This window comes from Ostrea edulis, chromosome 7, assembly GCF_947568905.1.
Source record: "Ostrea edulis chromosome 7, xbOstEdul1.1, whole genome shotgun sequence".
Classification (NCBI taxonomy): Eukaryota; Metazoa; Mollusca; class Bivalvia; order Ostreida; family Ostreidae; genus Ostrea; species Ostrea edulis.
In genome coordinates this window covers 61,216,819-61,242,472 of record NC_079170.1, presented here as the reverse complement: position 1 = coordinate 61,242,472, position 25,654 = coordinate 61,216,819, and the positions used below count along the sequence as shown (strand labels likewise).

The following is a 25,654-nucleotide window of genomic DNA, read 5'->3' as shown; positions in this document are numbered from 1 at the left end:
ATCTAGACATTATTGTGTAAGTATGGAAATGAACCGGGATTCGAATTGACTGGCAACCTAACATGGCTGCGTCAACGAACAAAATCATTAAAAGCTGTGAATTTTCGGGTCGTATATTTAAATATGAATGAATATTTAAAGGTATGTTTGGACACAGTATGTAAGGACTGTTTTGATATTGAATTTATGAGACAGCAATACAAGAATACAATGATATAAATCTTCAACCGTGCGCATATTTTTAAAAATAATTTTTTATTGCGCATTTTTTTTTTTTGCGCCGTAAATCGAAGGTTTTTATAAGGGGTGGGACCTGTAGCTCTCTGATCTGTCCCAATATTTTCTCAGAGAGCTATAGTTCTGCAGCTACATTCTATCCGACATTGCATTCATTGGGTAATGAAATGTATACCATTACAATTGGTAACGATATCTAAGGCAAAGACTTTTGAAATGTAATTATATTTAATATGATGAACTGACAATCTTGGTCACATGGTTCTGACGTTTATCTTTCATTAGTTTCAATTATTTATAATAATAATGACATCGAACAAGTCTTCCGTTCGTTTTGAAATGATGTGATCAAAGTTTCCCACATAATTCCCCTTAAACCACTAATTACGTGTGATCAATTATCGTGTATCAGCAATATCAACCAAATGCCAAATAGTTTTCGTCTAAGAGATAGAGAGCAGCTAAGTTTCCTATATCATTGATATATATATATATATATATATATATATATATATATATATATATATATATATATATATATCTTATTGCGTAATCAATGATTATATTGCAAATGTGTTGTTTATAATGGTAGTTTTGTCCTGTGCTACAATTTAAGGGCAAAATTATGAATGTAAGTGGTTTCTTCTCGTCAAACGCAATAATCGAAAACATAATGCCCTACATGAATGCCAAGCAGAAAAACTTCTATATTGTAAACAATGGCCTAATTCTTTAACATTACCAGGTAGTGTACAACCTAATTTTGATAATATGTTTTAACTTTAAAGTTATAACTTTCCAGAACAGTCCCGGACCATTCGATATCTGACATCATGGACAGTTTTCGACTTATTACTAACTCTCAATATCTGTGTCATCACAAAACGCGTTCAACCAAAATAAAAAAAAAACTTTCTTGTGTTCCAGCGTGTGTTTGTACATATCAGTAACTGTTAATGAATTATTACAAAAAGTCATGAAAGTGACTTCTATAATCATGGAAAAATCAAGAGTTTATTGTTCAGCTGTTGATCTTAAAAAGATCTTTTTATCGACCTTTATTCCCATAAAAACTTTTAACCCCATATTGTGGCCCCAATCTAGCCCCAAAGCATCACAACATAACTGAAAACTGAATTCACACAACACAGATATACCCCAACACCAATATGACTACTATAGACTGAGGTCATGATGTCATAGTTCATGGTATTATATGAAAGACCTTGCCATAAGAAATCTATATACAAAATATCAAACCTCTATCTGAAGTAAATCAAGAGATATTGAATAGGTCAGATTTCAATCAAAACTAGGTCAAACTTTCAGGTCAAGGTCATAAGATCAAACACCAAAGTATATCAAGTTCTTACCATAAATAATTTGTATACAAAATATAAAAGTTCTACCTCAACTACTTCAGGAGATATTGATTAGGTCAAGCTTTTTAAGAAAGTAGATCAAGGTCAAAAGATCAAATTCGACTGTATCACAAGAATTGTATAAAAAAAAAATCTATATACAAAATATAATACCCCTACTTTAAATAAATCTGAAAATATTCAATAAATGACGTTTTCTTAAAAGTATCATGTCAAATCCCAATATCACAAGGTCAACGATAATAGTATGAAATAAAAATTCTGTAGGCAAAATATGAAAGATCTACCTTAGATAGTTCAAGAGACATTGAATAGGTCAGGATTGAAAAAGTAGGTCCAATTGTAAGGTCAATGTCACAAGGTCAAACTTCACAAAATAACAAAGTTTTGCCATAAAGAACTTTTATATAAATCATGAAATAGTTCAGTGGAAATTGAATACGTTAGTTTTTTTTTAAGTATGTCAAACTCCAAGGTCAAAAGATTAAACACCATTGTGGACAAAGTCTTGTCATATAGAATCTATATACAAAATATGAAAGCCCCACTTCAAGGAGTTCTAGATATATTTAATAGGTTGTGTGTTCTTAAAAGTTGGTCAAACTCAATGTACAAGGTAAATGGTCATGTTATGAAATAAAAGGTCTTGCCGTAAGAAATATATATATATATATATATATATATATATATATATATATATATATATATATATATATATATATAAGATATGAAAGATATCCCTTAAATAGTTCAGGACACATTGTATAGGTAAGATATTTCTGAAAAGTAGATCAAACTTCCAAGTCAAGGTCATAGAATTACACACCATTGCATCACATAAAAAGTCTTTTCATAAAGAATGTATATACAAAATATGAAAGTCCTAGCTTTGATAGTTCAAGAAATATTTCCAAAGACTCTTTTCCTGTATTAGCATGAAAGGTGAAGATAACGAACAGTGATCAATCTCATAACTCCTATAAGCAATACAAAATAGATAGTTGGGCAAACACGGACCCCTGGACACACCAGAGGTGGGATCATGTGCCTAGGAGAAGTAAGTATCACCCGTCGACCGGTCACACCCGCTGTGAGCCCTATATAACACTTTGATACCCTATTTTGGCTCCATCCTACCTCCGGGGACCATGAATTGCACAAACCTGGATCTACTCTATGCCAAGTTTTCATGTAAATTGTCAATTTTTTTTTTGGCCCAGTGATTCTTCAGAGGATTTTCTAAAGATTATCCTCATATATTCACATGTAAAACTTTGATCCCCTATTATGGCCCGATCCTACCCCAGGGACCATGCTTTTAACAAACTTGAATCTCCAGTATGTTAGGAAGCTTTCATGTAAAGAACTTTTCTCGAGAAGATTTGTAGATGATCCACCCTATTTTTACATTTTCGTAATTATCTACCCTTTGAAGGGGGCATGTGAATCCCCATCACCCAAGGATGATGCCGGCTATTTTTTTTTTAATTTAAGGTAAGTCGTGGTATCTTGTTTAGAAAAATGTACTAAACGATAAAAGAAGCAATAATTTCTTAATTTCTTCCACTCCCGGAGAAATAAATGACAAAATCTTTTGATTTCTTAAATTACTTTATTGGGAGAACTTAATTTTTTCCCAAAACCCTTAAAATTTGCGTCATTTTACTATTTTCACCTTATTAAAGATGATAGAAAATAGTAGAAATGACTTAAATAGGAGACATATTTCAAGCCCCGTAAAACCCAGGAGATTCCGGAGGCTTCGCCCCCTGGGTCCCCACCGGGGCGAAGCCCTGGACCCAATGGGGGCCTCAGGGCGGCCCCCAGCCTCATAAAGTGGCGCCCCCGTAACCGCAATTCCTGGATCCGCCTCTGCCAGTGGTTCTGGAGAAGATGAAAATGTGAAAAGTTTACGGACAGACAGACAGGCGGGCGGACGGTAAACAACAGGTGGTCAGAAAAATTCACTTGATCTTCCAGTACAGGTGAGCTAAAAGTTAAAATTGGTCTTCCGTTGGAAACTGGGAAACCTTAATAATGAAAATAATGTTCTCCAATTTCCAATAGCTGGAAAATAAACTGAACTTGTAGTAGCCCCCCTCCCCTCCCCCCCCCCACTTTTTTTTTTTTTTTTTTTTTTTTTTTTTTTTTATACATGTACATGTATTGAGACCATAGAAAATAAAACCTAGAGCGGTACTTTTGCCAACCGTCAAAGTCCTAAGCCGTGGGGGAAGGGGATTTTACTAGCCAAAGGTGACGAGCCACGGTGGAAGATGAGGGAGGGTGTGTGGGTTGTTGACCCTTTTCACTACATGGGATCAATTTATCAGTTCAAAGTTCACATTCTTACATTTCCACTACCATTCACTACTGCTATAAAAATTAAAAAGTGGAAAAGGTGTCAGCCAATCTATTTCATTTCAGGTCACATGTGAAAATAACTAACTTTGCATGTAAAAATAACGGAAAATGTACCTTGTCAAAAAATGGGAAGGGGAGAGTCCCCCCCCCCCCTAACCCTTGCTACATGCTCAAGAGTGATGTTACTATTTATTCACAACTGAATTATGTAAATTTCAAAACCTGTTTATGTCATACACTTTTATGAAAAGACCCCCCCCCCCCCCCAACACGAGGAAAGAGGTTTCATTATTTTGTACATGTATTAAACCACTTGATCGCGATCTTCCTTCAATGAGTAAATCAAGAATATTCTTTAGAATAGTTGTTTTCAAACAATTCTACAAACAACTAGATCACTTTATAACTACGAACAAAAAAAACGTCTATCCGAAAGAACAACATCTGTGACTTTGGTCTAACCATTTGTCTATTAGAGGCAAGTCGGTAAAAGTTAGAACCAGGACCCGCAAATCTCCGGAACGCGCGGCTGACTCAGACCGCCTTTTGAAGTAATTATTTAGAGTTTTTAAACGATACATAAACAATCTGAAAAGGTATGCTAAATAGGCAAATATTAGGGTACTAAGCCTCCTGATCTACTACTGTATTGACTGGTGGGTTTACGTGACTCATAGTATCCAATTTTACAGATGGTTTGATATTGTTTAAATACGTAAGAATTCAGAAGTTGCCTACATTTAAAAACAGTAATTTCCAAAGTCTTGTCCGTGCCACGAGACGAAGACTTCATCACCAGCTTGCCTCCATATGGCCTGTGTTCGAAGGTAAGACAGATTTGTTTTCTTTTCCCATAATGCACAATCTGACTCTTGTAACGGTAAAAAGCACGACGTGTTATGTACCATGTATATTTATGTTAAAACCTCACTGATTATCCAAGGCAACATAGCAGCTTTGTTTGTTTCCAAATATCATAACAGAAAACATGTTGAAGTGTAAAAGGTTGTCATTTATTTAAATGACGAGAAAATGTAAATCATAAAATAATAAAAGAATTGGCTGGGAGACAAACCAGCATCAAAGATATTGTTGACATATAAACTGTTTCTTGACTAGAAATGCAGGTCAATAAATTATTACACAACAGTGGTCTCCCAGCCACAATATTTTTACAAAACACAGATGTGATAATGCTATAGAATATATATGTATATTTAAGAGATGCTATTGAGTTGTTTTAAAACATAAGGTACCTGTAGGTCAGATACTAATATGGTCCTCGATTCCAAACTTAAAAATCACAATAAAGTTAGATAAATTAAAATGTTACAGTCATACTGATTAAAACCAACTTTTGTTATACCTATTTAGAACAGATACATCTCTGATTTTGATGAATATGAATAACAAAATTCACAATTTTCATAATTGTAACAATTTTCCACTAATTTTAGAACACCGTGGACGCGTTTGTTTACCTATACTGATTTTATACTGACACTGTAACTTAGTGCGTATATATTCACCTCTTTTTCCTTAATAAAATGAGGACATTTAGAATTTCGGTCCGGAGTACAATATTCGTATTTATTGATATTCGTCTATTACGATTACACGCTAGTTCAATATGCGACGTAAGCCCCGCCCACTTCATTACCACATTCTGCTTAAACATTTCTATATTCTAAGAACTAAAGGCAGTTTTTCGACGCGAAGAAAAAGAAATCAATTATTTCTCTTTTTCCAATTTTGTTTCAAAATGGGCAGGCTTGATTAGCCGTGAATTCCAAGAAAATTTATTCACTATTTCGATTGATTCGTAAAAGAAATGTTCTAAGATTTTCAAATAGAACTGAGTAAATGTAAGTAAAGCGTAACATAACATTCCCACTTTAGTCCCTTGGTATCAGATCTAAGATTCTCATTTCATTTTAGTTTTAAATCTAGGCCTTATACCACCCAAACATAAATTCATTATGAATTAAGATTATAATTAGTCTAGATCTGAAAATAAATGAATTCTGAAAAAAGTCTACACCAAACTGTCTGCATGTATGTATAATTAAATAGGTATATTTTTTTTTCAAAGATGTTTCCTCCATTAATCAAAATTACCTGCCAATTTACTTAATTAACTGTCTGTCTGAAAAACAAAACGATAGCATTTAATTCGTTTCCAATATGTGCATTGTGCACCTGTTAAGGATTCATGAAATTTGCCCATTTACATTTTAAGAAAGTTTCATAAGAAAAAAAAAAAAAAAGGCCTTCACAACAGTAAGTGCAGTCTGATTCATGACATTGGAATATTGTACACTGTCACATTTACATTTCGAAAAAAAAAAGTAAGAAAATATATGTTCAAACGAAAGTGTCCTTCGAATTGTAAAACGACTTGATCCGTCAAAACTAAGTTTAATATTTGTTTATATTGCACGAAAACACTTCAAGACACCGATGTATAGCGTGTACTATTTTCTTCTGTGTGTTTTATCTAAATATCATGACAGTTATCCTACAAATGAAGCGGTAGGATGCTATTGTGCGGAGGAACAATCGTGCCATCGGGGCGTGTTAACATTAATGCCTTTGTGTTACAGTCTGCGTTGTCGAACAAAGGCGCGTCAGCATTGAGTCCGCCCCTCTATTTGTTTTTAATATGTTCATGAGCTCCTAATTTGATCTAACTGCCACTTAATCCGAACCCGAAGCAAGATTATGTATGTAAACATCTTCGATTTCGGAATGTCTTTTTCGGTATTTGCGCAGGCCCATAGAGCCGTCTATTTGAAGAAAAAATTACGAACCCGAGACATTTGTCATATTTGTACTGCGGAGGTTACTAACGGACCTGTAACATTTATACATGGATCAGATAAGGCAATCTATATTTCCATTTTTTGCGCAAAGATTTGCTAATGCACATTTTCATGGGTAAGTATGATAAAATTGTGTATATTTCTCTTAATAACCATTTTCTTCATTTCTTTTTTCTTCTTCTATTGATGAATGCATTGAAATGAATTTATCTAATAAAAACAAATGTTCAACATATAGCGCATTGATTCCCCTTTATTGATTTATTTGGAATAGCTTTATAATGGACTGAAAATGAACTGAATACATAATTTTTAATTTCCCCTCACATATGACGTTAAAAAATGCATATGAAAATATTTGTATTTTTTTGGTAATTATTTAATCTTCAATCGAGGTAACAGAATTATGATGCTTTGATGGATACTAAAAAATGAATAAATCGTTTTCTTCCTTTTTTCAGAATTCCTGTGGAGAGGTTTACGGTTGGGGGTCATGGGTTTCCCTTCTCCGCCCCCATGTTTCTCGCGCCGCAACACCATGCCCCAGTCCCGCAGTCAGCGAATTCCCCTATGATGGCTCCCCCCTATCACGTTCGTTTGGCGCCCCCTATGGGAGTTCCCACGTACAACTTTTCTCAGGCGGAAGTGGACAGTTTGCTTTACGGGTATTCAAAGACCCGGGATGACAAGTGTAGTGGACACGCCCTGTCTTGCTTACGAATCGGGGATCTCTCGCACGGTCAGTATGCAAATCGTAATAGAGAGGGTAAAGGGACAACATTCAAAACAAAATGCTACTTTAAAAACATAATCGGGAACATCGGGAATAAATATTATAAATCCTTTTACTTGAAATTTGCTTTAGATAATAATTTTTTATTTTATCTCTTAAGATTAAAAAAATTATACCCTTTATTATGCTGTTTAGTTTAAAGAAATACATTGTGAATTTTTCGTTGTAATCTTGAAATTAATATTACTGAATCAAACTTTCTTAAATTGGTAAAGATATGTAACAGTTTTTATCTGAATTTAATATATTTGAATTTACATTGTCTAAAATAAGATGATATTTGGTGAAATGTAAAATATTAAAAAGAATACGAAAAAAGTCGGAGAGGTGCAGATTCTTTGAAAATGATATTATGTTCAGAAAATGAATCAGTTCAACTCTCTGTGAATTGAGAATGACATTACAACAACTGTGACGTATATTTTTGGCCTATTTTAAACATTATAAATTCAAGTTCACGTTAATGATCAGAATCGTAATTTATCATTGCCGGTCAAAAAGCGTAAGCTCACTCCGCTCAAAATCAGTATAGCTCATCCCTGTCAAAACGCGTAAGCTCACTCCGCTCAAAATGAGTAATCTCACTCCGCTCAAAACGAATGCAACTCCCCCTCTCAAAACAAATACACTTCAAACGATATAAAATTATAGCAACGTATTGTTTTTAATAATTAGATACTAATATTATCGAAAGGATTATTTTCAACATATCATATCGTATACACGTACAAAAGAGATTTTGTATACATGTTCATTGCGAGTTTTATGGGTCATCTATCTTAAAGCGATAAGTACTGATTTAACCATTTTCTTAAAGTTGGGGAAAATGTTCCCCCAAAAATTATTCATTATGGATATTGTAGATTTAGTGAATTTCTGCACTCTGTGACTGATGCTGTCAGCACCAATTTGTTAAGGGATGAAATTTGAATTATATCAATAACTGCTAAATACTGTACACATGTTGCTTTTCTTCAAATTTTCGTCGTTGTTTAAGTTAACCACATCGGACACTTTGCAATGATATTTGTCAATATTTGAAATGGATGATGATATCTTTATTTTTCTAAGTTTCAATTGTTTCAAAATCTGAACAGACCAGTCTTCTAGTATTGTGAAGGCAGATTTGCTTTTGAAATTTTGTTCTAAAATCATCACACAAATATATAATGACTAATCTTATGCAGGTGAAATCGTGGTATCTGAGATATATTTTTATGATTTATTATCATTTTTAGAGATATCACTTGATTGATTTACATGAGTATTTATTTACTAATTTTTAAAGGGCCAGTAGCTGTCATTTTGTCACCAAAATTCTGATTCAATGAAATTGCTCTATTTCATATATTTCAATAACAACACCAGTACCTAATGATTTAAAACACTGCCCCCTCAAAACAGGCACATGAATATGTGATTTTGGTGATTAACAATAATTCTTCTTTTATCTAGCGTAGTTTTATTAGGTTTCTTTTCTTTTTATACAAAATAATTTTATTAGTCATTAACCTGTGATGTCATCAGATTTTGCAAAATCAATGATTTATTTAGATTTATGCATGATAGGAACATAAATTTTGTTGGAGCCTTTTCCTATAGCTATTATAAAAAATCTTGTTAAAAATAAAATATTTCAAAAGTGTAAGTTATAGATGAATAATCAATGATAGTTTCAAAATATTGAATCCAAGGGCAATAACTCTGTTTCTATTGATTTCTTTATCAAGTCCATTATGCGATGATTTCCTTTAGTTTTTACAGAAATTTTATATCTTTTTGTGAAAATACAGTTTCATGAAATTGTTATGAATGCTACTATATCGTTATAACCAGTTTGTATGGAATTTTAATAACGCTGTTTAAGGAAAATTGCAATTTTCTGATGGTGATATATGATTCTGTTTATGCATGTCTCACATCTTAAAAAGTGTGATGACCTATATATTCTATTTGATAATTTGTTAGTTTTAACTCTAATGAATGGAAATAAATACACATTTTAAACATGTATCAGATAAAACTGCGAGTATGGAGTTACCTTAATATATATTTCTATGCCATTGAGGGATTTTGAAAAAAAAATGGTTGCCATCACTTTCACAGCTAATGCCCCTTTAAAAGTAACCTTGAACTGGATAAAAACCCACTATTTAACCTAAGTGTATTAATATGAAATAGATATATATCTATTTCAGCAGATATGTAAAACAACGCTCAATGCTAATATTTCATATTTGCGGTTCGTTTCTCGATATTCAAGGACATGTAATATATTTAACAACGCAGAAGTACTTTCAAACAAATCTGATCTAAGGATTGTTGATTAAGGCCTTGAGTGTGTGTACCTATCGCCTGTCGTGAACCCCTGCGGTGAGCTCAGACATAATCAAGCCACCATTCAAGATAGATACATAACATTTAAAAACTGTATTTACTCTCATCATCACATATGACAAAATATTGACAGATAAGCGAACATTCGTGAGAAAAGGAATAGAGTCGCGATCTCAAAAGATGCTGAAAAGAACAATACCAATAGTGCTCTTCCCTGCGGCAGGCCAATGTGTTTAATACCACAAATAGGCATCTGTTCTGCTTCGATAGTGTATTAGAAATGTTTGGAAAGAAAACATTGATATCTTTATCCTAATTTCACTTCAATCTAGGTTAGGTTTCCGTGGGAATATTTCTTTTTTCTCACAGACAAAAACACGAATCGAATGCAGTTTTTTCTTCCAAAATACAAGATTAAACATTATTTAAAGATTTAGTATTTCAGCACTGCCTAAAAAAAAATTCTTAGATTAAGAGATATCCTTGAAGCATAAGTGAAAGTTTATTATACTGTATGAAACTTAGGAATATTTGAATTCTAGTTCTACAGTGATGCAATCATAAGATTTGAAGATCAATTTTATAGTCTAAATCATTTTACATTTGCCTTTGTAATTCTATATTTTGTAAGGAAATTACACCATACCGCCAAATAATAACATGTCCTTTATGTTTACTTTTTAAAAACCTATAACTTTTTTTTTTGGTCATATAATTCATGATTTTGGTTTTATTTTCCAATGCCTAAAATCAAATTATCTGGCATATAATCTAATGACTGCTTGTGAACAAGTCATCTGTTAATAATTTTTCTATTAGTATTCAGTTTCTGAATCAATAATCTCATAAAAGTGAATTCCAAACTGGTATCATACAATGTATATACCCCCTGGTATATACGTGCAAGAATTTTTTCTTTGATTCTCCCTATAAGCGATGAAAATGGAAAAGCGAAAAAAATATTGTGAATACCTTAAGCTCCAATACTTTAAGGAACACTAGAAATTAAAGTTATTATTGCAGACACGACAATAGGAAATTCAGACAATACGATACCGGGACAAAGCGTTATACCCCAACAATGGTACATGTTTACTATTAGGTGGTGCTCATTGCTACATTGTCAAAAGTAGTTATACGATTAACTTGTAATTTAACTAAGCCGGATTATTAAAGATTTCTACTCCAAAGAAATAATGAATCACTTCGTGGATTATCTTCTTTAAGTTTATTACCTTTCACTTACCACTCTGAGTTTTATTCGTTTTGTTATTTCAACAGGTTAATTCCGTAAAATAATATTATCAATGGTTAAAAATTATGATTGGATTATGACAGAGGTCGCGAAAAGCTGTGATTGGATAAAATAGTGATCTATGCTGTGTTGAACACTAGTATAAAAAATTTAGACCCGTAACTCAATTTTAACACATTCCAATTAAAATAGTCAGTATTTTTACAACGGGGGAGATTAACAGTTGATGTAAGCTAGCTTTTATACCTACTCTCAATTTAATCTCAAATATGTTTTGCCAAAGGACGCGTGTCTTTCAATAGGGTGTTTTGATTTCATTTTCAGCGTAGCAATATTTAGATTGGGTATTGAGTTCTACGTCTTTTAGCGCCGTCTTGCTATTGTGAGATTAATATTTGGCATGTTTTTTCTTATTAGACTTCGACCCCCTGAAAGATAGATTAGTGAGGAATGTATTTTAAGTTCTGTAGATTACATGCATTATGTGTTTTATTAATTGAAAAATACAAACAAAAAACTCACACAAATCCTTTAATTCTTTCGTTCTTGTTATGTTAGGAGTATAAAAAAAAAAAAAAAAGAAGTAAGGCGTATGTACAGCTTTAAACGTTAAAACCTTTTAATTGACTGCTACAACATGAAAATAAATTTAATGTATCATCGAGGCATCTTATTTGACTAGAATTACGAACATAAGACTAGTACAAGTACAGTTGTATAAGGCGATTTGCATAACGGAATTTCTAAGACCTCGTTATGACATCGAATTAAATCAAACGAGTTTGCTAATCAGACAACATTCGCACGACGAAATCCCGCGACATTTCATTAGGAATCAATTTGTCTCCCTCATGGCCCTAACTCCGATCTTCAATGTCGTGCGTGTTTACACTCGTCCACATAAAGATGTAAAAGCGGACACTCAAGAGGGCGCAAGCGGCGAAATTTAGCACATGCGCGTCTTCGCCGAATTTGATCATTTTCTATCTAGTCTTCTGAAGAGCGGCCAGATTTAATTTACGATATCCTATTAATATGTAAGATCACTCCATAACTTCCCAAAAGTTCAAATATCCCGACAATCTGAGGAACACTGTCTCCCTGAAGATCAGCCTTAATCATCATTTAAACAAAAATTGGATTTTATGCGAATGACATTCACCGCTAGAAAACCCCTGGTAACTTAATGTTAACTTGATTATAAGGGCCTAGCAAGTATCAAGAGGAACGGCTTTATATATAAACTCCCAGAAAACCGTATCATTAGGAAGGAATTTAACAGGCGCCCCCCCCCCTCTCTCTCTCTCTCTCTCTCTCTCTCTCTCTCTCTCTCTCTCTCTCTCTCCACAAATTAGAAATAAACTGACAAGCTGACTGTGAAAAATTTGATGACTCAATGTACATTTAGTGTCTTTAGGTTGCAGATAACTGATGATTGTTCTTTTTTTTTTAACAGCCTGTGGTTTAACACACTAACCGAAATGTTACAAAACACATGAAATAAATTAGTAGGCGCGGCGTTACTGTAGAAGGACTTTCCTCTTTCCAATAGATCTACATGGAACATCTGTTCTAGTGTTGAAATTACTTCATCAGCCTTGCAAGGGATCTGAAAAGAAAATACATGGGATTACATCTAAATATACAATTTTTAAGACATTTAGATTCAGCTATAAATCTTTTCTTAAAATTACAAATTCAACATCCCAACCAAAATATATGATGTTTTAAAGTTTAAACAACAGGTGGCAATTAAACAATCTAACGTAAGACAAAATCTAATTAATTTTGGGGAAGGTTATGTTTCGTTGACATGAAAATTAATTCACTTTCACATGTGCATGTACTTTAACATTGATTGAATATTCATTTGATTATTTATACATCTATCTATTTACTAAATTTGCAAAAAAAAATTTCATATGAAGTTTAGTAAAATTAACTTTGATTTTTGTATTAAAAACAATAATAAACCAAATTAGAATAAAATGATATAGAGTAAAATAATAATTTAAAAAATTCTCTATCTTATTTTTCTGTTTTGAAGTAGGTATTGATAAGATTTTATCACGGGAGGGAGTTTCATCTGAGAAGAAACTTTCGAGTGAAAAAATAAACTTCCAGACACCTACCAAATTTGTCGATGCCAGTGGAATAGGCATGCCGGAAGGTACTTATTTTGCATCCAAAAATTGTTTGTAAATGCGAAGTCATTCAGAATATAAGTGGAATATTAGATCTCTTCTCCTTGATTCCAAGAGGAAGGGCGGAGAATTTAAAAAAAAAAAAGAATATATTTTATGGATCTCATTTTTATTCCAGGCCTGACATTATTTCAAACGACGCATGCTGGGGTACACCACTACGGGGTTTTCTGTGCGAAAACCGTTCTGAGCCGGGGGACCCGCTTTGGTCCATTCAAAGGAAAAGTCGTGAACACGAGCGAGATTAAAACGAACGATGACAACTCTTTCATGTGGGAAGTAAGGATATCAATATGTTTTATTGAACAAATATAAATGTTTTATTATATACTTTAAATTTCATCTCTTCTTTTTTCTTTAAAAGTTTGCGGGCATATATCACACGATATACAATGTATGCCCGGAAACATTCCGGCTCGCAAATATTACGTCACAATCAATACATAAGTGAATTACTACACCGTTAATTTTCAAAATTTTCGTGTTTTTCATCTTTTACTCAGTTAAACCAATAAAGAAATTATTAAAAATAAAATTATTGTTAGTTTCTAAATCAAATTGAAGTATATAATAAAAAGGTTATAGCTCGTTTTTGTCGCGGACGGACCTCGCAAGCTCGGTCCGTCTACGCGCCAAAAACTTCGGTCGTCATATTTTCCCATACAAAGTCTATAACCTATAATTATTGACCAAATATAAAATTTGAATATCGTCAATACTATTCACTATAATATCAAAAATAAAGAAATAAAATTAAAAAAAAAATCAAACAAAGATCAAAACAAACTAATTTTAATTAAGGAAGACCTAAATAAGTCCCGTTTTGAAATAAAGAACCCACAACAATATATGTATCATAATCCCCCCCCCCCCCCCCCATATTATATGTGTTCATTTTCCCCCAGATAAAAACTTACGAAAATTTCAAACTTGAGTGGATTTTGATTAAATGGACGAGTATCCCTTACTGCAGTGCCGCTCGATTCTTGCATACATGTGTACGTGACCAGATAAGCCGCATCACGAGTTTGTTACAACACCGGGAAAGATGATACCTCGGTCATTTTCTGGGGGCATGGCAAACTTCCTGGGAGCCCTATTCAGAATGTAAAAGACCTAGACTAAACGCATTTAACTTACAACACCTGCTGTGTTGACATTTTTGTCTATATTGCACAAGGGCTTGATGGGAACTAGCTATTTTCGATAGCTATTTGCTCAAACTGTATTTGTATTTACCGATCACAATGCAAGTCTGAAGTTAGTTCTACCATAGTCTGTAAAAACAGAACACACGCGGCTCTAAATAACGCATTTTGTAAACACGACTCAAGAGCTTGAATTAAGTGTAACCAAGTAAAGAATCGTCAAAATAAATATTATAATTCGATACTACACACACCATTTATCCGTGAATTGTGTAGATGACAACTCTGTATTTGGATTGGGTTCGGAATGTTTACACAAAATGTATGACTTCAAGTAATCACGAGCCCGATTACCAATTTTCAAGTGGTTAAAGAGACATGAATAGACATTCGTGCAATCGACGGTAGAAGAACGTGTTGACAATTCAGGATGATAATAATCTCTCGGCAAATAGTGTTCCTTAAATTGTCTCCCACTTTCTCTATGTTGATCTCTTCATGTGTGGGGATACTTGAATCTTGATTAATCATGCTGTATTTATAATGTTTTATTAAAAGTCGGAGGCACGAAATCTAATGTTTTAAATTCATGCCTGAATTTGGACATCAACTATCCGAACTTGTACTCAAAATAGTGTGATCATTAAAGGGCTTGAAAGTGAACGTTGGAAATCGACAATAAATTAGCCTCACATACCATGTATATTGCACAATAATAAGGTTTTTATTAAATGTTGTTAATATATAAATCCTAAACGATATCTACGCCTGTTGTCTTTATCTTAAAGCACTCTATACTGCAGTGATCTATACAAACACAATTATGAAATAACTGAAGAAATAAAAATCAATATACATTACAGATTTTTCAAGAAGGCAAACTCAGTCATTTTATTGATGGTCGCGGAAGTGCGGGCGGATGGATGTCCTTTATAAATTGTGCTCGATATGCTCAAGAACAAAATATGATAGCAATCCAGATTGAAGGCGACATTTTCTACGAGGCCTGCAAAGATATTCCGAACGGCACAGAGCTCCTCGTTTGGTATGGAGACTGCTATCTTCAATTCATGGGTGTACCCGTGTCCTTGAAAGAAATGGCGGATGGTGGGGCGCAAGAGGAATCGGAATGTAAGATGATATAAGAGAGAATACAAGCAAATCGTGATAAAGTTTAATCAAGAACAACAATATAGCAAACATGAGCCTTGCATCAATTTTTACATAACTATGCTTTTATTCGTGAAGTTGTATTTAACAGTGGAAAGGTGGACTTGTATATATAATTTCGTCTATAGCTAACTCTAAAATCATGTTTTAGCGTCAGGAGAAGGCTACCAGTGCGAGAGGTGTGGTAAAGTGTTCGCCTATAAATACTATCGTGATAAACATCTGAAATATACACGGTGTGTGGACCAAGGGGATCGCAAATTTCCCTGTCATTTGTGCAGCAGGTAATGGTCGACGCCATTTTTATTTGACCTTAGTTGCAAACATTAATGAAACTGAATATTCCAAATAGTGTACTGAAGTGATTAAATTGTTTTGAATGAATATGCATCACTTATGATAACAAATACGAACCCCCTATAGATTAGCAAGGGTTTCTTGATTGAGTTCTTATAGTGCTTTTCTTGTATCCATTTCAGATCTTTTGAAAAGAAGGACAGATTAAGGATTCATATTCTGCACGTGCACGAAAAACACAGACCTCACAAATGTATAGTGTGTGGCAAAAGTTTTAGTCAATCCTCAAGTCTCAACAAACACATGCGAGTATGCACATGTTCTATCATAATCTATTTTTTCCCTTTTGTTTTATGGATTGATTGAATTGGATTGAATGGTCGATTAATTTATCAGTGGGCAATATCTAAATCACAGTTCACTGGGTTTGTATTATTTGAAAACTAACACGAATTAACTAACACTAAGTTTAAACATTGATACAGAGTCCTTGAATGCATGCGTCAAGGTTATATAAATTCTTATTCTAATATAAATTTACAATTTGAAAATACAGAAAAAGCAACAAAATTTTAAAGCTGTGTGGTCCGAATTACAATATTTTTTTCCATCTCGTAAAAACGCTATTAAATCAACACACGTATGTAGCTATGAGGCTTTACGACATATCATAAATTATTTCACCTGTTTTAACCCAAATTATTTGATTTTAAATCGATGTTTACAAATAACCGCGTCACTCTGCTATTTCAAGTGACAGTCACGTGACCAGTTCAAACTTTCAGATCATCAGTGGTCTTATCTGTGTAAAGCTGTGTATTTTGTTATAACAGTACCGTACCATAAGTTTAATAGAAATAAAAATATCAAATACCTCTTAGTAATTCGTTGTTTTACGCTCTTTCAGACTTGAAACTAGACAGTTGCGTATGAGTTAATACATCATGTTGGGATTCCCCTGACGCGCGTGGGTCTATTTATAGACGTCTATTATGGGATGATTTATATATGTACCCACTATATTTACTTTTTAAATAATATTCGCACTGTTTTCTTTTACATGCAGATGTTTTCAAGCATGTGATTAAGGGAAAGTTGATAACTTTATAAAGAAATTAATCTGCTTTAAAGTAATTATGTACAAAATTAAGACATGAACACCGGGTCATACAGCTTTAAGGAAATACTGCTTATGTTAATTTTTCATATTTTCTTGTACCGCTCTAGCTTTTTAACAATAATGTTAAAATACGATTTCTGAAAAATCTGACAATCGGAGGAAAAGATTAATATTTTTGGTATATTTAAAATTTATTATTAATTTACCGCTTTTTGTCACTCGCGTGACGTATTTCATTCCTTATTAAGATTTGCATAAAATGAATTAATTTGACCAAAACTTTTTTAGAAAGGTTTCAAATTGTTCAAAATAGCATGTCATTTCAACCGCAATGAGTGTTTCATCTTAGACAGCTGGAATCAAGGAAGGGTAACGCATTCTAATAATCTCTTCCGTTTTGTCTTTCCTCTCGTGCTAAGCGCCACTTTAAATTCCTAATTTAATTAAAGAATCATATAATTTTTATACAGATATCATGGCTGGTAAGACAACTTCCTCAATAAATTGTGTAAACTTCCCTTTGTTGCTAAGGACACTGGGTTTTAAGGGATACATGTACGTGCACCTTGTGACCCCTGCTTGTATTTCACGGTCATTATGACCTTGTACCGGATGAACTTCGAAACTAATATTTAGATATACAAAGTGTCTGCTGGACAGAAAATAATATAATGACCAATTCGAAATTTCAGCTTATTTTTTCTTCCCATTATTTCTCGTAAGGCACGTGTAGATATTTTCATCATGCGGGTATATCATTCATCCTGAAAATAGTACCACATGGGGGAAAATTGTAAGAAAAGTCTAGGTGTTGCTGTATTTTTGTGATGATAATTTCAAAGTGTTTTTTATTTTTGATAGTAACATAATTTGTTTTGTTGCCTTTACTATATTTTTTTATAGTCTTACTGACCAAACAAAAAAACCCAAAACAAAACAACAACAAAACCAAAATAAATAAATAAATTAAAAAAAACAAAAACAAAAACCCAACAACCATGACCTTTAAGAGAAGTCTAGATGTATTAGTTGATGAAAAAATTACTATTTTTTAAAAGCTAGACTATGTTCAGATTTGAATAGTCTCATTTTCTCAACAGTTGCAATGACATGCAAATTCAAAAATGGGTCTAGAATACACGGGTCCAACAAAATCCACGGCGATCAACAATTTGTGCAAACTTCACCGAAATGACCTTGACCTTTGTCAACCACAAACTTTTTGTCCCCGACCTTTCAGTTTTCCAAGTAATCGTCTGTTTTGAGTACATTCAAATGTTATGCTCAAGGTCAAAGTTACAGATCGTCAAAGTAATAAAAAAGTGGGACATACAGTACATGTACCGATAGAAAGATAAACTAATTTAAAACAATGTACATCCCATCTTCGATCTCGTAGCCATGAAAATGACCTTTGCCATTGACAATTCTATTTAAGTCCGATATGCCTTTTACAGGTCCACAGCGGAGAAAGGCCATATAAATGTGTTTACTGCAACAAGGCTTTCACTGCTTCCAGTATTCTCAGAACCCATATCAGACAGCATTCCGGAGAAAAACCTTTTAAGGTACATATATGTCTATAGAATTGTATTAGAAATGTAGAGTAAATGTAGAGTAAATGGATAGCTTAATATGTTATTATTGTATCAGTTGTAGTTATGTCCTTATTAAATTCAAGATCCATAAACATTTCCTCCCAAAAGATGATCATTATTATTCAACAACATTCTACTATCTTAGAAAAGCTATCTTTTTATAGAAACATTTCTGAAAATATTTACAAATCACCAGAATGCTTGAAAATGAAAGAGAATTTTGTGTTCAAAATTGGTAATCTTGCAATAATTGATCTCAAAATTATGAGAGAAAAAAACAGTATTGTAATCATGGTTAACAATTGAGGCCCAAACTGTTTATTTTTACACATATGTCAATCACTATTCTTTTCTTTCATTACAGTGCAGGCATTGTGGAAAAGCCTTCGCTTCTCATGCAGCCCATGACAGTCATGTTCGAAGAACACACGCCAAAGACAAAGTGTACACATGCTCAGTCTGTGGGAAATGTGTTTCAAATGCTTACGAACTTAAATTACACATGAATATTCATTCTATGTCTTAGACAAAGAAATGAGTGCTTTACAATTTGATTCTGTGATTATGAATTCCTGTGTGTTTGTGTTCATTTTGACTTTTCACTATCATTGACGATTTTTTAAATCTTTGTATATTTAATGAAAGTGGGTGAGTCATCCTTAATAAAATGAAAGTGTGCATATACTACTGTACGTTTTTAATTCGAAAATGCCAACACTTTCTTTAAATCCATACTTATACATGTATTAAGAGGCCCTGGTCATGAAAGATGCTAATTATCCTTGTCAAACAAGCCAAAGTCTGCAATGGTGGTTTCACTATTTTTTTTACTGATGAAAAATTGACAGTTCATCAAACAAATTTTGTACATTGAAAATAGCCCTTTGAATGAAACCTAAATATAGTATATACAAATAATATTTAGACAGATAAGCACGTGGTTCCTATTCTAGAGAGACATCAGCTGAGGACTTTAATTCTCTGTGTGAGTCGTTACAAACAGGGGACAAATTTCAGGTCCATCAGTCTATAATAATTTTAACAGCGCGCGTTGTCCTTCACCCATACAAAGGGAATTAAGGTTAGGATTGTGAGTACAGGGAGATAACTCGATGCAAAATAGTGTGATTTCATTCATTCTTTCTCTTTTTCTTGATCATGATGGACTTATTTAAATCTTTTGTATGCAGATATTGTTTTGACGGCGAAAGAATTTTTACGAAATAAATTTGTTATTGATTTTTAAAAAAAGATTATTTAAGAAAAATGCTACAAAAAGGAGTTGGGTAATTTTCACATTTTTAAAATTTTTTCTTCAGAACCGCTTAAGGATTTAGATGAAACTTGATAGGGATTAAGTACTAAAAGATCTTCCCAAAAGTATTGTTGTTTGGTCCGAATCCGCCGAAAGGTGGCGCCAAAAGGTTCAAAAGTAGGTAACGGAGGATACCCCAAGTCTGTGCTATTTATAGAGATGACCAATTTGCTCGGAAACGAGCTCGGATGCATATGAGTTTGACAGCTTTATTATATAGTAATATCATAGTTCTATTTGTAGAAAAATAATATATCAATGTAGATATTTTCGATATGGATGACAAATATAAATTCTTGATGGTAACCATCAAAATCTCATGATTTTGCATTTACATGGAAATACTATCAGCTTCACAACTTATTTTGCAAAGTTTCTCTAAATATCTTTAGATTTATACGAAAATCTATAAAAAAAAAAAAAAAAAAAAAAAAAAAAAAAAAAAAAAGAGCATCATTATATATTCTTTAAATTTTATTCACCATAGACCATCATATACCAAAGGGAAATTAATTCTAAAATCATCCAAGTAAATTGTTGGCTAACTGGGTGTTCAGTTATTTAGAGAATCTTAGCACAATGTTCACATGTGTTCTTAAAATATATTCGACATAATCCTAAATCCATCTCAGGCCTAGACTCCTCATCCAGGGGACACCAATTTAAAATAAAGTGCACCGCCACGGCACATGATACGCCCGTCACATATTGTTAACAGTATAGATTGTACCCATTAAATTTTTTTTTTATATCACCTTAATTAAATGTCACAGTGACCTTAAAGTAGGATGCGACACACCTTCTACCTAAGATGCATTAGTTGACCAATTTTGGTGATTCTAGGTCTAATAGTTTTCAAGTTATGAGCCGGACAAGTTTTTGCCATATATGGCCATATCTTCTTAATGAAAAGTCACAGTGACCTGGTTTTAATGTGCGACACACCTTCTACCCAAGATGTATCTACAGACAAAGTTTGATGATTCTAGGCCTTGTAGTATTTAAGTTACGGGTCGGACACGAAAAAGCTAACAGACGGACGGACAGACGGATATCTTCTTAATGAAAAGTCACAGTGACCTGGTTTTAATGTGCGACACACCTTCTACCCAAGATGTATCTACAGACAAAGTTTGATGATTCTAGGCCTTGTAGTATTTAAGTTACGGGTCGGACACGAAAAAGCTAACAGACGGACGGACAGACGGACAGACAGACAGACGGACAGACGGACGGACATGAACCCATACCATAATACGTCCCGTCTTAAGACGGGCGTATAAAAAGCAGCAAATGGTTCATTTTCCGGACTCATTTAATAAATAAGTTTCATATTTAAGGTTACGCGAGGGTATGAACTGCAACGCTTCACATAGGCATACGTTATGCTGCGCATTAGTGCTTCACGAAAAGCATGCCGACACGAAGCGTATCAGTATACATGCACCATGTTTCTTTCAAAAGTGAACTATATTTGCATTCTACTTTCATATACATGTCTATTTCTATCCAGATTCATACGCGTATTGTTTCATACGCGTATTGTTCAATTGATATGCATTCATGAATTTGGAAATTGCTATCAGTACAATTTGTACTGATATCAAAGACAAAAACAATCGGAACGTAAATATTATGCATTGCAACCACACTCTCTGTCAGACATTGCACCCATATTGCTTGTTAGATATATGAAACAAACATTACACTCGTAGTTAGATATGTGAAACAAACATTACACTCATAGTTAGATATGTGAAACAAACATTACACTCACAGTTAGATATGTGAAACAAACATTACACTCACAGTTAGATATGTGAAACAAACATTACACTCACAGTTAGATATGTGAAACAAACATTACACTCACAGTTAGATATGTGAAACAAACATTACACTCACAGTTAGATATGTGAAACAAATATTACACTCACAGTTAGATATGTGAAACAAACATTACACTCACAGTTAGATATGTGAAACAAACATTACACTCAGAGTTAGATATGTGAAACAAATATTACACTCACAGTTAGATATGTGAAACAAACATTACACTCACAGTTAGATATGTGAAACAAACATTACACTCACAGTTAGATATGTGAAACAAACATTACACTCACAGTTAGATATGTGAAACAAACATTACACTCACAGTTAGATATGTGAAACAAACATTACACTCACAGTTAGATATGTGAAAAGTGAAGATAACAATGATCAATATCATACATCCTATAAAGATTACAAAATTAATAACACAGCAAACATGGGCCTCTGGAAACACCAAGAGACGGAGTAAGCATCCTCTGTTGACCGGTTACACCCCCTGTAAGCATAATATTTTGATCAAGTATATGGAGTAATCCATAGTCAAAATCAGTATGTAAAAATACGACTGATCAATTGATATGAAACACGTCAAACAGCCTTCAACCTAGTGACAGGTTGTATAGCAGATATAGGCTTTGCGAAATGCTGACTTTTACGAGATTGTTGAAACCCATGAAACATAAAGTTATTTTTCAATAGCTTGCCTGCTTTAAAAAATTTACCATACGTAAAACATATTTTCGTACACCAGAGCGATAGCTAGAAAACAAGAAATTGCGCCTGACCAGGCTCTTGTCATGAAATTGACTTCAGTAGCATTTTTGTTTTGACCTTGATGACAGTTCACCAGCTATGGAAGCATGCGAAATCAAATATCCATTTAAGGTGGCTCACTACACCCAGAAATAGTTTCTCAAATCAGTACGAATTGATTTAATTATAAAAAGTATGATGATATACAATAAGTATATATGCCAAAAAAGGCAAAAAATATATACAAATTTGGATAAAACATGATTTTCAAAAACATTATTTCAACACATCTGACCAAAAGACTCTGGCGGATTTGAACATGAGACCTGCGGTTCACCAGCCCAATGCTTTAACCACTGAGCTACGATGATAGACAAACAAATCGATCGATACAAATAATTTCACAAAACATTTAAATCGCCATCTTGTGGTGTAGTGTCATAAATAGTATAAGCTTTAGTGTAGTGAGCTACCTTAAAAGTGAGTCTCTACCAAAATTCAGTGATGATGATGGTCACAATCTGCATTTAGATCAGGGCAAGGACACCTTCAATCGAGAGCAGTTACTTTCCAAACAGTAGAAAGACGCATCTATTTTCCAACTTCGCAAGAGGGCGCTTCCACTAGAAGAGGCTACCAAAGTCGAAGATTAAATTAAAGATGGCATCCTCATGCGAAAATGAATACTCCCCAAGACACCGCCAAAGGAAGTATGATGTGTGGCTTATTAGATAGTGATCCTAGTAATGTATTGTTTGGAATTAATGAGTTTGTCTCACGACGCATCCATAGCAGGTTATTGTGGTGTCGATAAGACTTGTAACGGGATTTTAAGCCATTTTTATTGTCCCGAGTTCAAAACGAATGTGTCTGAATTCTAAGGCCGTGTTATGTTTGTCAGATGATAGGTGAATCTAATCAGAAAATTCTATCTGTCCCTCTCCAAACCATTCCAGCTTTTGTAAACCTTTTAGTGGAGTGTTGATGGCTTGTGTAGGACTTTTGCCTAAGACTAGGTTAAGGAACCAGCATTTACTTATTATTATATGCATGTCCACTCGATTCCCCGAGGCTATACCTCTTAGGAATATTAAGACAAAGACCAAAGTTAAACCCTTACCAAGGAATACATGTACATAAGTCCATTCAGTGAGACCAAGGTTCAAATCTTATGTCGGGCTTATTTCGACAGGAGTTATGTTATGCAATATAAGTCCGTTGTTTATCATCCCGAGTCTCAGGGGGCCCTTGAACGTTTTCATCAGACCATTAAAACTACGAGGACATATTGCTACATGTACCAGTATCATAAAGACTGGGATGAAGATGCATTATTTGCTGCCTCAGGAGTCTTTTGGATTCAGGCCCCTTTTAAACTAGTTTTTCGTCATAGAGGTCCCAAAACAAGTGCTGTTAACCTTTTAGGTCACTTTAAAGAAAGACTTTACAATGATTGCAAATTGACACAAGAAAATCTCAAGAGTTCTCAAGCTAAAATGAAAGTATGTTATGGCAAAGATGCCATGAACAGAATTTTTAAACCAGGAGATAAGGTTCTTGTATTTTTGTCTGTTGGTGGTCATCCTTTACAGGCCATATATGATGACCCCTATAAAATTGAAAGCGAAGATACTCGGTCAGCGCAAAAATAAAGTTGGTTAATGTTAAGACAGTTCAAGATTTTACTGAAAATGCTGAGATCAATGAAAAAAGACTACAACCAGAATGTCCGTTTTAAAAAAAAACGTCCAACATTCTTGTCAATCGTGATGACAAACTCGGACAATTGAGTATTCACCAGCAAGAAGACCGTCAACATCTGATGACTGATTATCCTTCAATAGTTCTGCTACCAAAAATCCCAACACTGCTTCTCATGATGTTATAGCCTAGGAAGCAGCATTCTCATCGTCTGAATGCACTAAAATTGTAGTATTTAAGAACATAAGTGCAGTATATACTGAACAATATTAAATGTGCTTGTAGCCCACCATGCATTATCGTATCGAAACCTGACGGTACCTATTGATTGTGTGCTGATTTCAGAAAAGTGAATTATGTCACAAAAACAAACTCATATTCAATCTATAGAATTGATGCCGCCATTGACAAAATCGGAAATGCAAACTTTATCATAAATTCGACCTGCTGAAAGATTGCTGGCAAGGATCTTTAACTTAAAGTAAACGAAATGTCTGTATTTGCGACTCCTAATGGGCTGCTCCTGTACAAAGCAATACCTTTTTCATGAAAAATGTTCCCCCATGGCCATCAACATGTATCTATCAGAGAAAGATTAACCGTGAACCTTGCAAAGAGCGACTTGTAGATTATTAAGATCATTAAGTAAGTCAAGGTTATGTTACACCTATTATGGCTAAGGTGGAAGCTATCACAAAGATCCCGAGTCCTACAGACAAGAGTTATGAAGATTTCTGAACATGATTGGTTTTTACAGAAATTCTCTCAATACTTGGTCGACTTACAATTATTACTATTGCAAAAGAGGGTTAAATTTGAATGAAGAAAGGACTGTAATGTTTAATAATGCAAATTTATACCTGTCTTTATGAGTAGTGCAAGAAGATAGAGGTAATTTATTCAGAGTTGTTTCTTTCTTTTTTCACAGGAACTTACAAAATGTCAGAAAATTATTCTACCTTTGAGGACATTGCATTGCTGTTAGCTTTACAACATTTTGATGTTTGGTTGAATATAAATGTCAACGGCAAACTAACAACGCACCTTCATAACAAACGAGATGGTTTCAACATCTCCATCATCAGCTTCCCATATTTGTGTAGCAATAGTCCATCTTCCCCTGCATATGGTGTTTATCTCTAGCAATTGATTCGACACGTGAGAACATGTTCTGCGTATGATAAATTTTCTAATCGAGCCAGGTTATTGACAAATAAGTTGATGTTACAGGAGTTTCAAATACGTTTGAAGTCAGCATTTTGTAAATTCATTTGTCGTTATCATGATACATGCTAGCATTGAGTCCAATACTATCTGGC

At 33.7% G+C, this 25,654-nt stretch overlaps 1 protein-coding gene across 2 annotated transcripts; it reads left to right on the top strand.

Annotated features, from left to right (window-relative positions):
• Positions 1-6,516: 6,516 nt before the first annotated feature.
• On the top strand, positions 6,517-20,813 carry LOC130048316 (PR domain zinc finger protein 14-like). 2 transcript variants are annotated; one of them, XM_056144907.1, is made up of 9 exons: positions 6,517-6,920; positions 7,267-7,544; positions 13,238-13,360; positions 13,513-13,673; positions 15,406-15,673; positions 15,864-15,996; positions 16,192-16,318; positions 18,587-18,697; positions 19,092-20,813. In XM_056144907.1, the coding sequence occupies exons 1-9, from the start codon at positions 6,853-6,855 to the stop codon at positions 19,251-19,253; spliced, it is 1,431 nt and encodes a 476-aa protein (XP_056000882.1). In that variant the 5' UTR covers positions 6,517-6,852; the 3' UTR covers positions 19,254-20,813. The 2 variants fall into 2 exon arrangements, with proteins under 2 accessions (XP_056000882.1, XP_056000883.1); XM_056144908.1 differs by having other exon boundaries at positions 6,518-6,920; positions 13,241-13,360.
• Positions 20,814-25,654: the final 4,841 nt, after the last annotated feature.